We start from the raw sequence: 14588 nt of genomic DNA, 5'->3' as shown, positions 1-14588 counted from the left end.
TCACTGCCAGCAAGTGAGCACAAGCCTTTTGGGACCAACAACTTTTAAAGCTCCAACTAGGTTACAAAACCCACAGCAAATAAGGTATGTGCTTACAACCAGTGCACAGGAATCTCAGAATCTGTCCATTTTACAAAGGGAGACACTAGCTTAGAAAAAAGCAGATGGTTGTTGAAGACGACACAGGATGCCACATCAGCAGTTTCCCCAATCAATCAGGAAAATCATCACCCAGACCCCGAACTATCCCAAGCCAGTTTTCAACTCCTACCTTAAATTTCTTCTGGTACACAAGTTGGTTATTTTGTATGGAGAACCAGCGCCTATTCAAATGAAGAGACATCCAGAGAATACATAACTGATTTTACAGTGCTTATTTGACTGAGATGTGCTAACATACAGTCTACAAAGAGACTGCATAAAATAATTCAAGAAAATAATGCTGCAGACAGTTTTGGGAAATATTTCACGAGAATAACGAAAAAAGGGAAAGCAGAGACAAAACAGAAAAGAAAGCAAGGTTCAAATAATTTGAGTCCTAAACAAACACATTCATGTTATGACAACATTAGTTAAGCTATCACACAAAACACTTTCATTTCAAAGAACATTTCCTTCTGTATTTTAGCAGCAAGTTACAATTTTAAGTAGTTGTTTGATAACACAAATTCAGATAGTTTGAATAACAAAAACATTTAAACTCATGTAAACTAATCCTAAAATATTTTTGGGAGTAAAACTAACTTACTAAGGCACTAAAAATACTTCGGTGTTGCAATCCCATGCAGGTTTAGTATCTACCTACATTGGGCATGTCTTAAAATTTTTGATCCTGAAATAAAATCACTGCATATTAAAACTAAAAAAAAAATAAACCAAATGAAAACCTTTTAAGTAGGATCCTAATTTCAGCTTCAGGTTTGAAGGAAAATAACAAATTAAGATTTAATGAAGGCATCCTGTAAAATCCAAAAGATAATGTAATAGTTAAAAACTCCTCTGAACTGTATCCTTCCTTTTCAAACTCACTGTTCACACAGGATACATCTCAGAGAGTGGAAAAATCATTCACATTTTGAAAAAATATTTCCTCAGATCTCTTAACAATGATGCTTTATCAGACCACTGAACGAAAAAAACCCAGTAGACATAACCATGCCTTTGTAGCTCTTCTGGGATGCACAAAATAAAAGCTACCCAATTATCACAGTTTCGTTTTCACTGACAAAAATGATGGGAATGTAAAAAACAATTCAGTGAAATTTACAGCTTGTTTGTTCAGGCTTATAATGCAAATCTGTGTTTACCACAGCATCATTCCTCATTTATCTCCAATATCCCACCTTTACTACACATCACTTTTTCCTGCACTGCAGTAGTTTGAATGGTAACAGTAAACAAAATATTGTGCTGCAACAGACCTTGTTCTTCTCCACAGGCTGCTGAGCTTCAAGCTACATTTTACTACTATTAGTAACAAGAGGGCCCCATGTATTTATTCAACCACCACAAGCCATTCATGGAAAGAAGTGCACAAAGATGGTTAAGAAAAATTAATACATACAAAAAAAGTTAGATCCAAAACAGAAAGTGTAGTATTTGTTAGAAAGGTTAGTCTTCCGTAGACAGATGAGATTCTACCTTTTAACAGTCTTTTCAAATGTTGTGCACATACGTTCAATTTAAAATGCAACAGGATCTCCTGTCATCCTTGACTTCTTCAATTTATAAACAGCAGTGGTTTTAGTCACTGCTACTGAAAAGGTATCATCTTTTCTAATAAGTATGCCCCAAATATAAGGCAGGCTATTGCCAAAATTCATATAGAAAACATAACAAAAAACAAACTTGAAAAGGAAATAAACTCACGCCTTTTTTCATGTGCTTTTTTGAATGTAACACAGAACAACAGGAAAAGCGCTGCCTAAGTGATAATGGGAGTGGTAAAGGGAAAAAAAAGCAGTCTTGCCCCAAGACAATGAGCAATGGAGCAAATCCCTAATAAGAGCCTTAGGAAGTGCAATTAACTTCATTAATGCAATTCTTCATTTGTTCTACAGCTACATACTTGATGAGTTACTCTAGTAAACAAGCTCTAATCTCATCAGTTGGATATAAGTGAACACACAAATTGTAACACAAATTAAAACCTAGTTTAGAACTTTTGAAAGTATTTCAGTCCCTTTTTTTTCTTAGCAGAAAAATTAAATCCATTAAAGGAAAATTTTCAGTCCAGGCAAAAAGGGTGCAGGTTTTGGTGCTTTTTTAAAAGAAACTTTGTAGATCACACTTTAGGAGCAGATGTCAGAGTTAATACATTTTATTTTTTGCTTAACAAGATGGAAGTGTCAGGCTGCCCTCTGAGGTGTGAGCACCACAGCAGTTTTATTCATGCCGAAATCTTGGGAGTTATTTCTCATTAACGAAATACCATCAACAACTCTACACTTTACTGTAGCAAACAGACTGCTGGGGATCTACACCAGCATCAGCCAGGAGCTTCTCAGGTACAATCTCTGTACTGAAGGTGCTGCTATAACAGCAGCACAGGTTCTAAGAATATTTTAATAACATCTATCAGGTTCTAAGAATATTTTAATAAATCTTCAGGCATTCTGTGTGCAGTAAATACTGATTATTACCCAAGTTTCCTTAAATGTGTCCTTTTGTCAAAAGCAAGAGAGAAGCATGGTGAAGGAGAAAACATTCTTGGGAATACTGAAGTAGTTCACACTGTCTCACTTCATGGTAGTTAAAATAGTTGTTCCTGTTTAGAAACTAAATGGTCTCCTCATTTATACCTACATAATTCAAAACTCCATTTATTAAATACGAAACAATGCAAAATTTATAGAAAAAAATTACAGTTTCTGAGAACCGTGAGTCATACTGTAAAGAAATATTAAATGTGAGTTTTACATAAAAAATGAACTGTGCTTTGTGATTCTCAGAAACAGTTTTCATCTCTAGTTGTTAGCAGCACACAATTAAAACAGAGTAATTGAGAATGCACAACATTTAAAAGTACATGTCTATCCCAAATACAGTTGATAAGAAAAAAAAATTCTCATCAACTTCAATTGGAAAAAGGCAAGACATTGATCTTGTTTGAGCTCAGCTCAGAAGTTTGAGTGCAGAAACTTGGCTTTAATTCCTTTTTTAGCTAAAACTAGCTCAATCTTTCTAAATCTTTTAATGGAGTTGAGCAGCAGGTATACTGGCATCCCAGGCAGAATCCTTCTGTTATTTTCTTAGAGACTGAGTCACTTATACATCCATTGCAAGTAATCAAAATTAAATGCAGGGTTAATGAAGAGCTTTTTGCGTGCCAAGGAAACATTGGGAAGGTATAAAAAGCTGGTTGGTACCTGATGTGATCTGGCTTTTTCCTGTCGTGTGAAAAAATGGGGTAGGATTAAAACATAAGGGAAAGGAGGAAAAGGGATGAAAAATGCAAAATGAGCAAAATAAGAAAAGAATTAGCATGATCTGAAAATACAGCAGAATTAAAAAGGAAAATATCTATTGCATCTAATCTGAAACCTATCTGGAACATACAAGTGGTCTGACACATGCTTTGCTCCCTACACACATTTATTCTTTCTTCATGATATGGACTTATTTTTCATTTGAATTTCTGGGAACCAAAACAGCTTTCCAGCTACTGTTCCATAATAAATGCACCTGACTCCAGTTCCTGATGCCTTAAGAAAACTGTTGTACAATAAGGTGTATCATTTATGAACAGACAGATATACATTGCAAACACAGGTGTCCATACCTGTCACTTTAAGACTCTGCAGTACAAGGATATAATTTTGATTCCACTAAACTGTATCATCTGAAATACTTGTGTACATTATATGCTGTCCTTTTAGTCACAACAAAAAGAGATTACAAAAGCTCCATCTCTTTCAGAATACAGCGACACTGAATTGCAAATAGCTCAGGGTTTACTTTGCAGCCTGCTCAAACACTTATTTTGTTTCTGAAGTCAGTGTCAAGCAGAACTGGAAAACAGTTCCCAAGAACAGGAAACTTGATGCAAAAGCCCAAATAATTAAAGTCTCGAGATGATGAAACACGAGATGCTATGTGCCCCAGGAAGAAACTTCATTATGCTAGCAAGACATTTGTTTGGACTGGAAACAGATTTTCATTCACCACACGCGATTTGCCCCCCTTCCAAGGACTGTATTACACAGTCTTTTTTTTTTCTTCCCCGCCATCAGGCTTTTCCCAGGATAATACCACTGAGGGGTCCATGGATTCACCAAGACATACACACAGAAGCATCACATTCCTCTCATCTGTCAGCGAGAATCACACTTCTGTGTCAAACCCAGACAAAACCTACCACACCCCTGCCTCTTCTCTTATGTTTTTAGTGCTGGCAAGCATCTGCTAATAGCGGCCATTGCAATGTTTTAAGTGCCTTTAATTCACTCTTGAAGAAGTTCTTAAAAAAGGTCTAGAGCCAACATAAGACCAACTGATACCAATGGGGTTAAAAGAGAAGCCTCCATTTTAAATACATATTGCTACTGTCAGTGCATTTAGCAGTCAGTAGGAAGACCAGTGCTGTCACCCTTGGTTGGGAATAGCAGGAAATTCCAGTATTTCTAGCAAATTCTTCTAGTTTTGTTTCAGCTGGTTGATTTTCCACCCACCTCTCCCAAATATCGGGATATAGCAAAGCAGCTAATCTGTAAGTATCTGAAAGTATCTTGTCTGTCTTGACTTCAGCTCAGAATTCCCTAAAATAAAATATATAATTCTCTAAATGTTTCCTCCTTTGATATGTCATAAAATTTTACATACAAGACAGTTTAATGCAATGACAAAATCATTTCTTGTGCTTTACCTAGTGACTGGAAAACTCCTCTAATCTCTAGTGTATGATAAACTTCAATCAGTAGTATCTCCCCACAGTTGAAACTGGAATATTCACAAATAAAACCTTTCCATCACAGGAAACAGGCAGTGGAAAATGGCAGTGACCACTTCTGTGCCCACAGCATAGCAAGCAATTACAAATGTATTCAGAGACAAAAAAAGAGCAAAAATACTTTCTTTAAAAATTAAAACACAGCAAAAATGGGGGGCTAGATTCAGAAATTAAAGACTGTCTTCATTAAGGTATTAAATGTATATTTTATGTATGATAAAAGTAGTTTAATGGCAATTAGTAATGGTTTGTGAACACGTAGAATACAGAATTTAAATGCTGGATTAAATTTCAGAACTCTTCATAGATAGCATATCCAATCTCATTTTTTGCCTAAAAGCATCCAACTAGTCTGTCATAGTGAGATAAATTATCAAGAATCTAATACTAAAAAGGTCAAAGGTTTTGCTTTATTAAATGCTTCTGTGATAAATAGAAGAAAAAACTCTAAGTAAATATCCATTATACAATAAAAGTAGGAAGCTCTGAATTATTAGCGAGCTGTTTATCTTTGCCCTCTTATATTATTGCTTGGATATGCTTTTATTTTATTTGTTCAAATCTGTAACTTAATCTGAAGGAATGTCATAGAATATCTTGATTTAATTACAGCTTCTCCTTATTTACTTTGTGTCCATTTAAATTACCAACATAGAGAGGTTAGTTTTAATTGAATCCTACTCTCTAATCACTTTAAAGTAAGAGACATGTACAGTACACTTAGGAATGAAGCCATGTGGAAGCAAACACTCCTGTCCTGCTCTCTCCCTGCAAAGCAAAGCCTTCCTGCTATTCAGAAGAGGATGCCAGGCACAGAGAGTTTCACCATCAGTCAATCCAGCAATGGCAAAAGGGACCCTTTCAGCCCCTTGGGAATCCAATAAAGGACAATCTCCTGCCCTATTACTGCAGACTTTTTCCCAGCATGCTGACAATAACATATTACTTCATATCAGGAAGGTGCTTTTGATGCACATCTCCTGGTTTTCTCCCTTAACCGTCCTTTGATGTTTCACAGATTTGTCTTGGAGAACTCTGAATTCTGCTTGCATAAAACTAACCCAGAAAGCACATTTCAATTACAGACGAATGATCAGGCCAAAGAACCAGACCAGAATCAGTCGAAAGCAAAATCCTTTGTACTAGTTGCCCAGGGCTTGCTAATGTAGATACATTCTAATTGGCACCAACGGCCCTTGCATCAGCCTATGGATTTAATTGAAGTGACCCCAATTTCTGACAAGCTTGTGGTGTGCTGAGATGCTCAAGGAAGTATAGAATAATTAAGATTGGAAGGGACCACCCACTCAAATGCACATTCTGCTCTTTGAAACACAGCAAATAGTTTAACAGAAGCGCTGCTGAAAAAAAAAAAAAAACCAGAACATGGACAATAGAGAGCTCTGTATCACAACAAATTACATTTAAAATTCAAGAATTGTATCCAACTGCTCTGTAAATGCTCGAGCATATATATTTCCTTGAAAAAGGCACACAGCCTTGGAAATGCAAAAGAAATCCTGTTCAGGAAGAAAAATATTTAAATAGTAGTAAAATATACATTGTTATATATATATATGACTAACAATATATTTTGAATTCCCAAAAGGGCCATCAAAATGGGCCATCAAAACTACTATGCAAAAGTCACTGCACAGGAATTTTAAAGGATAACAATTATACTGCTTATCTTTCAGGAAAAACAACTTGAGTCCTTGATTGTGTTTCTCTGCTTCCAGTGTCTATACTTCTATTTCACTCTGTCTTCTAATACTTTCCTAGCACATGCTTTCACAAGGGAAAAGGTTTTCAAACAACTAGGACAGAAAACAAGGAAAAATGGCTTTGAAGTGTCATCTCTAAGTTAACTAACAGAGTCACCCCAGTGTTCTGTCAAAACTATGGAGTCAGTGAGTTACAGAGATTATGAATGAGATGAGAATTCAGGTTAAAAAGCAGTATTTTTATAAGCAGCAAATAGAGATTGTGAATAATTACCTGTTCCAAGTCTTGAAGGCATTGCTGGCTCGCTTGAATAAATAACCTTCCATAACAATGCCATTGGCTGCATCTACATTGTATTCTAGTTTAGTATCATCACTGGAATAATCCTAGTAAAAAGGAACAAGAAAAACACACTGTAGTTCAAGTGAAACTTCAAATATGAGCAGTACTATTGTCAAAGAGTAAATACCTTGGAATAAGGTTTTGCTTGCAACACTTATTAGTCAAACTATGACTCTCAGCCTCGATGGCTTTTTTTAAACAAGCAATTTTAGGCAATGAGAATGCTGAAGATTTTTACTTTACCTACAACAAGGGGAATTTCTTGTTCAGGTATTGGTGACCTCTACAGCCAAATAGAGGGCAAATATGGCTGACAGAGTATCTGATGCTTCAACTGCCTGCTCAAATGGTCTCTCATACTCCCAAGAAAGGGGACAGAAAAGCAGAGGAAAAGAAGCCATGAAAGTCAGGAGTCAAAACTCAAAAACAGTTGCAGCCTGCTGCAGACACCTGTATAAAACCAGTTGTGCTTTGGCATTTTCTTCAGCTCTGTCATGTTGACAGCTGAGCTGCACAGGAACTTAGAAGACAGTAATCAAATAAAGATGATGCTATCAGTTAACTCTAGAGTAAAGCAATCATGGTGCTGGCACTGATGACAAGAGCGTAGCAGTAATTTTTTCTTTATGATCTTGGAATAAGACTACAAAAATACAAGTAGGACAAGGAAACATGCATTTCCATCAACCTAGTGACAACCAAAGGCAGCTAATAACAATTCATAGCAGCTTTCTGAGCTTTAGAAAGGCTGAGTGCTTCACATCTTTAGCAAAGGTAGGTTAGACTAAGTAATTATATATGTGGTGAGCATTTGCTTTCACATCTCATTGAGAACAGCATGGGCTCTTCCCAGGGAGGTAGAGTTCAGATATTCAGTGAGTGGGAGGATAACATCTACTAGGAGTGCATGAAAAAGCACACATGGAATGACATCATTTATCACAACTTTGTCCAAAAATGAAAATAATATACATGCTGTAATTTTATTTCATGTTACTAAAATATATATCCTTAAAGTAGACTAGCAATATATGGCTTCTTTCCCTTAACACGGGTGTAAGAGACACATTACTGAAAATTAAATTTCAAAAGAAATAAAACAAAAAGGTTAAATATTGAAAAGACAGAACATTTTTTAATATGACTTTCCTGAACCTTCAGTAGCTACTTTTGATAAATTGCAAACATCAGCTTTGTGTGAAAAGTATATCTGAAAGTCTCTGTTTTGTACTTTGCTTCTTAGGAATTTGTCTATACATAAAAGAAAAGAGGCAAGAAATATGTGTTAAAAGAAATAGCTTCAACATCAACATGGTCATTAGCCCCAGGTAATAGCCCAGGATGCACACAACTTTCGTGCTACACATGATGTTTACTCTTATACATGCAGATGGTTTGGTCCAATCCAAGGTTAATTACACATGATAGTGAAATGGTTACAAATATTAAAATGGGCCCTTTGAGCTCCCCAGTCAGAATAGCATAAATTCCTTAAAATTACTCACTGTTTTCAGCTATTACTAATCCAGATGGATTAACTAATGTTGAAATGTTAAATCTAGATTTTTATTAATGAATTGAGAGATGATCAGTGCAAGAGTTCTGAAAGAAAATGGAACTATCATATCACTACCATACACCAATCTGAATAAACATACTAGTTACAAATGAAAGCTTCACCAAAAGAATATAAAATTTTTGCATTCATTATTCAACATTTAATAACTTTAATTTTCTGCCTGTTTTCTAGATCAGAATACACTGAACATAAAAGGCTTCATGTAAGCTCTCAAAATAAAAAGGGAAAACCACTATGCACAAACTTAGACACACTGATGTCACATTCCCTACAGCCCCCCAAAACTGATAAATTACTCTAACTTACCAGCTCCCAAACATAATGAAATCTGCTAAAGATTTGCATCTTCCAGCCTCAGTGATGCCTGTAACTCCTTGTCTAGTTTAAAGACAACATACATTTCCTCAATCTTTTCTGTCGAAACTACTATGTAATCACATTTTCCTCTGGGTTTGGAGAACTGCTGCAGAAAATGCAGCTGTCTTTTCCATAGAGTCCAGATTTGTGCTTTGAAGGTGTATACAAGTATGTATGACAGGAAACCTTTGGATCATTTATCATGCCATACTCTCAGTCAGAATTATATGAGCCTTCCCATGAAATGCATTTAGCGTCATTTTTAATTACTTCCCTGATTGCGTTCCACTTTCACAAAGCAGAAAAAGACACCAGAGTATAGACACAAATGTCAAATATCTCCTTAACTGTACATGGCAGACTACTAACTGGAGGGGGGTAGGAATATGTGCTTTATCCATAAAATTTCAGGGATAATGTTGTGGTCAGGAAAACAAGACCAAACAATCAGAAAAAAGAAACTCCAATTCCATGGATAAAAGTAGAAAAAGAAACTGAATTAGCTGTTCTGATCTTAGTCTCTGCTCTTCTATAATAAAAAAATAGGAACAAACCAGTCACATTATAGTTTATTTTCATCTTGGCGCATGGAAAAGTTTAGTGAATCATGAAAAATAATCTGGGGTGGAGAAAAATCCACCCATATCTTTCCAGTGTCCTGCATAAGAGAATCACATGTTAATAAACTCAGTCATTGTATGTGATTCAGAACTGTGTATTTTGCCAGCAGGCACAATAAAGACTTTATTTTAAACATAATTAAACTAATTAGGTATCAGTTAAGACTAAAGTAGATTTCACCTAACCAGAACTAAGAAAATTTAGCCAGTATTATGTAATTTTCACTGAAGCGCTACATCACACATTTAATTCAGTTTTGAAAGAATAAACATCTATGGCTTCTATTCTGACACTGATTTTTCACGGTTGGCTGCTACTGGAAGAGGAACATGTAGAAGTGGGTTATATAAGTGAAGCATACAGCATGCTTTTATGCCTTTTCTTTCCCCCTTTTTCTTTAAATGTCCATGCGGTACAGCAAACCAGCTGGCAATGGAAAAACAACTTTCATCTCCAGAAATAATACTAATCTGGTGTGTCACAGAACACTTAATATTCTTGACAGTGTTTCAGTGAATGCATTTTCGCATGACCGTATCAATTCATCACACACACAATTTATATCAGAGCATGTCTTCTGTTTCTCTGTGTATGATTCCCAAAACAAGAAAAGTAGCAGAGCTTTTGATTTACTTTCAAAATTGCTTTCAGGCCATGAAAGCTATTCAAACCAGTTTACCAGTAAAACTTAGAAACTATATTTTAACATTGAATGTGTAATTGATTTTTTACTTTAGAGAAGCAGTATTTTAAAAGTTATTTTAAAGGCAGTAAATGTGTGAGCATAAGTACTAAAGAAAACACTAACCTGAAAAATTAGGCCAGCATATACTAAACAGGAGACACTAATTGTACAAACCCCCCATTTAGAAAGTTGCTTCCATTCCCTTTCCATTGGCAAGAGATGATTGTCATGCTTAAGCTGAAAAGTCCCTCGAGGAAGGGTTTAAAACAACAGACACCACAAGTAACAAGGTTTACAGTCCAAGACAGAGGGAGAGAACGCGAGTGTTATTGTTATAGTGTCATTGAGCAAACAAGTCACCTGAAATACAAGCACATCTTAGGTTTTAGAGACAGGAATCAGTCTGCACAACTTCTCAATGGCAGCTCTGGTTTATGCCTGCTTTGTCATTGTGGTAGCATCTGGTTTCCTATCACCGTGTTTACTCAAGATGTTAAAAATTTTCAAATCATTCTCGCCCCAACTATTTCCCGAGCAATTCTTTGGAAGCAGATTTTTATTTTAATGAAAAAGAGATTTGAATACAACAAAAACTATTTGAAGTTCAAAGCAAATACTTTTCCTGTATCATCTCTCTCATTTTAGAACAAAATATTAGCTCTGACACAATACCAAGAAGCCATGAAGCTGTTTACAGGTGCAATTGATTTTTAAAATATTTCTTAATTAAACATGTTGCTATAGCAATGGGCTGCAAACTACTGGGAAAATGAGTCATGTCTAAAGTATTGACACTGTGACACCACTCTTTTAATATTAATCTTTCCTTATAAAAAATATTGCAAAAATTTCCCAGAATGATCATGAAATTTCTAGATTAATTCATAGCATGTGTTGCTCCAGTTTAATACACAAAAAGTAGTTTCTTTCATTGAAAAAACTAAAATTAAAAAAAGTTTCCTGCACATTTTCTGAGTAAATAGACCACAAAACTTATAAGCAATTAAAAAAAGTAAATCAGATTATCAGCTCTGCTGAAAAAGAAATCACACTGGTATTGGTGACCAAGCCCTTCCATGACACTTTTAATAGCCTCTCCATCAGCAGCCTAATTAAGTAGGACAATGGTTATACAGAAAAGTGAGATGGGTTATTTAATTAGTGCAATAATTCTGCATGCATATGCACATATATGCAAACACAGGTAATAGGTGGGTAGGTGTGTGCATGTATGCACTTACCTATACATTTCAGAAAAGGAACTGTTCTTTATCCACACAATGAAGGAAAGGCATCATTCTGAAGCATTAGATTAGAACTTCAGTATATTAAATGCATATATACCTCATGGAATATTCAACACAATAAGCTTCAGAAGTTTCAGTTGTTATAAAACATGGAAGGATTTGGCATTGGAAGATTTGGGAACATAGTGGAAAGCAACAAGACAAGACATGAGAACAGGGAATAAAGTTGCCATCTGGGACAGGGTGACCAGATGACAAGTAGTGATAAAAAGAACAAGATCCAAAGTCTAAGGCAGTTCTGAAATCCTGATGAGCTGGAAGCCAACTTGGTGTGAAGGTTGGGAAATGCAAGTAGGAGGAGACAAAAAAAAGACAACGTGATCTGAATAAGAAACTAAAAAAATGATTGGACAAGCTATAGGAGGAATCTCCAATAAAGCACAGTCTAGACATCAGCAGAAAAATGCGACAGTGGCTTCACTGATAAGGGCATGAGACAACATTTACAACTCAAAACACAGAACTTAAGAGAATAACATACAGTTCATTCTGACTGCCCTGATTATATTTTAGAGACAGCATTAAATTGTCAATTAAAGTAAGCAACAATAAAAGTAACATTACTGTGCTTGTCACTCCTACTAGAAATCAACAACATGTATATTACATACAGATATGGCTTATCAAGTTTCATGAAGCTTAAAAGTTCCAGCAATAATTGAAACTAGTAGTAGTTTACCTGTAAAGCAGCCTTAAGCAGCATTTGAAGAAAAAACAAAGACTGTAAACACCTTGGCAACAGCAGTGACCATAATTCATGGTAACTAATTATTATTTCTATGGCAAATTAAAAGAAAATTTCTCGTAACTTACATCCTTCACGAAGCACCACTGTTCTCTTAACAAAGAACCTCTCAACTACTGTCCATTCCTGAAACTGAGCCTTTAAGCACAAAAAACTTTAAATCTGACCTTCAACAGCAATTCTCAAGTTCCATCTTTCCTATTTCCCCCCTTTCTTCTCCTTCCTTGCCTGTAGATATCTCCTGACTACAAGCACAGCATGTCAGCTCTGCCCTCATCATCACATCTGCTCAATTTCACAGCAATCTTAATGCTTCCCACCAGCTCCTAAGGGGATGACAGGATGCACCAATAAAAATGTTTTCAGCAAGCAAAAATGTTATCTTTTCCCATTAGTACTAATATTGGCTCCTACTAAGGCTACCCAACTTAAAATCTCAGCATGTTTTCATTCCTGAATTTATTTAGTTATCAGATTTTGTTTATATTGGGTGGGATTTTTTTTTTCAATTTTTGCCACCTGAACAGATAAAGAATGCATTTGAATGAGAGTAAGAAGTGTAGCATTACCTTTAAACTGGTATCTAATTCCTTTCAAAAGTGCCTGTAGTATTAGCCCACTACCAGAGAGTTCAATGGAAATATTTTTAACTTTTAGCATTACATCTGCAAAACCAATACTGATCTAGAGCTTCTGAAACATCCAAACAACATAAGTCATTCCCCCAACACGAATTACCTAAATTTTCTCAAGAAGTAAAAAGAATTATTGCACAAGTCTTTCCCAAAACACCAATTAAATGTTCTCAATTTCATATCTGTGCACAGTTGAACCAATACATTAGATACTCTTTACCAAAGTTTACTTTTGCTCTTCATATGCAACAGCAGCTGCCACACAATCTCCACGTGCTGCACTTGGATTTGGCACAGTCCAAAGTGAAACCTATGGCTGTAGGGCTGTGCAGCACACATACCTCTTCTACAAACACACAGCATGGAAACACAGAAACTGTACAACTTACTCGATTCAAGAGGTAAGAGGAATTAGGAGTTCTACTGAAATGCTAGAATCACAGTATCCAAATAAATTTTACTGTTCTATTTATGTTTCAGTAAAAACTTAGCACAATATTTTGTTCAGTAACACAAAATTAATATCTGCAATCCAACCCTACACTTAATGACGTGTCAGTCTGTCTCTCTGCACTAAAAATACCATCCCCTGTAGTTGTGATGCAGAGATTCTGAGGAGAGATGCTACAGACAAAAAAACAAGTGTGTGCAGCCTGCCTTTTACGTTCAAACAAGTACCTTTTGTTGAATAGTGGAGTGCTTTTGCTCCATATCTCTCTTCTCCCTCGCAGCATCTACAGCCAACTGATCCAGCTGTAAAGAGAAACAGAAAATTGGATCTTTAAATTACCATAAAAAATTTGGCTCAGTAGATTTCACAATGCTGACAAAAAAAAAAAAAAAAAAAAGGACACACGTCTAGACACTGCAAGACTTTTATTTTATTTGCATAGTATAATTAATTCTTTGTCACAAATTGTTTACCTTGAATAACCACCGAAGCCTCGTTTAAAGCACTGCTCTGCCACCCTGAATTAACCTCTACAAAGGTGTACATTTCTTGTAAGCATTAGAAGAACTGTTTCAAAGAACAGCATGGTGCCAAGCATATGCGACTGTACCGCATTGGTGCTCAATCTCCCAAGAGGATGACTCATGCTTTAGCTGCTCTTGCTGGCCTATGCAGCAGCACTGGTAGGAGCAGCAAAAACTAGAAGGAACAAATGCTATGGATTTTTCCCTCCACAAAGTGAGAGAACAGTCACAGCCAGGATTTTGCCTCGATAGTCTTGATCAGCTGACCTGCAGTACTCGAGCAAGACTGCTAGAAATCTTAGGTAGAGACAACCAAACTAATTTTGGAAATAAAAATATGGTTTTAAAAATAACAGAGATTGTCACAGAGAACATTTAAGTTAGCATCCTTACAAAGTCTGTGATAATAAAAAAGGCACTACACAAAAAAAAATTTCCTTTTACAATCTCAAAAAGGGAAAAAAAAAAAAAAAGGAGGAAATTTAAGATATTCTGTAAGAGAAAGTTTGATTGGGTTTTTCTTCTGTGGTTGGTTGCTGGTTTTGGTTGATTTTGTTGTATAGTTCTGATTCTCTGGGTTTTGTTTGTTTTATACAGGCTTTCATGTTTAAGTAAGAAATGCAGTAGAGAAGCAGATGTTGCCTGAAAGACAAGTTGGTGTGGTATTTC

General features: G+C 35.8%; 1 protein-coding gene across 3 annotated transcripts in view; it reads right to left on the bottom strand.

Annotated features, from left to right (window-relative positions):
• The window catches only part of ACAP2 (ArfGAP with coiled-coil, ankyrin repeat and PH domains 2), a 64784-nt gene that overhangs the window by 18033 nt on the left and 32163 nt on the right, over window positions 1-14588 (bottom strand). For 2 of the 3 annotated variants that reach the window (XM_066326401.1, XM_066326402.1), the window contains exons 9-12: window positions 13623-13697; window positions 6947-7059; window positions 3369-3389; window positions 272-323 (exon numbers count right to left, since the gene is read on the bottom strand). In XM_066326401.1, the coding sequence (XP_066182498.1) occupies window positions 272-323; window positions 3369-3389; window positions 6947-7059; window positions 13623-13697 (261 nt within the window). The remainder of the gene's footprint in view (window positions 1-271; window positions 324-3368; window positions 3390-6946; window positions 7060-13622; window positions 13698-14588) is intronic. The other variant, XM_066326403.1, reaches the window with a different exon arrangement.

The sequence above is a fragment of the Sylvia atricapilla genome, chromosome 10, assembly GCF_009819655.1.
Source record: "Sylvia atricapilla isolate bSylAtr1 chromosome 10, bSylAtr1.pri, whole genome shotgun sequence".
Lineage (NCBI taxonomy): Eukaryota > Metazoa > Chordata > Aves > Passeriformes > Sylviidae > Sylvia > Sylvia atricapilla.
This window is presented reverse-complemented; position numbering and strand designations above follow the sequence as displayed.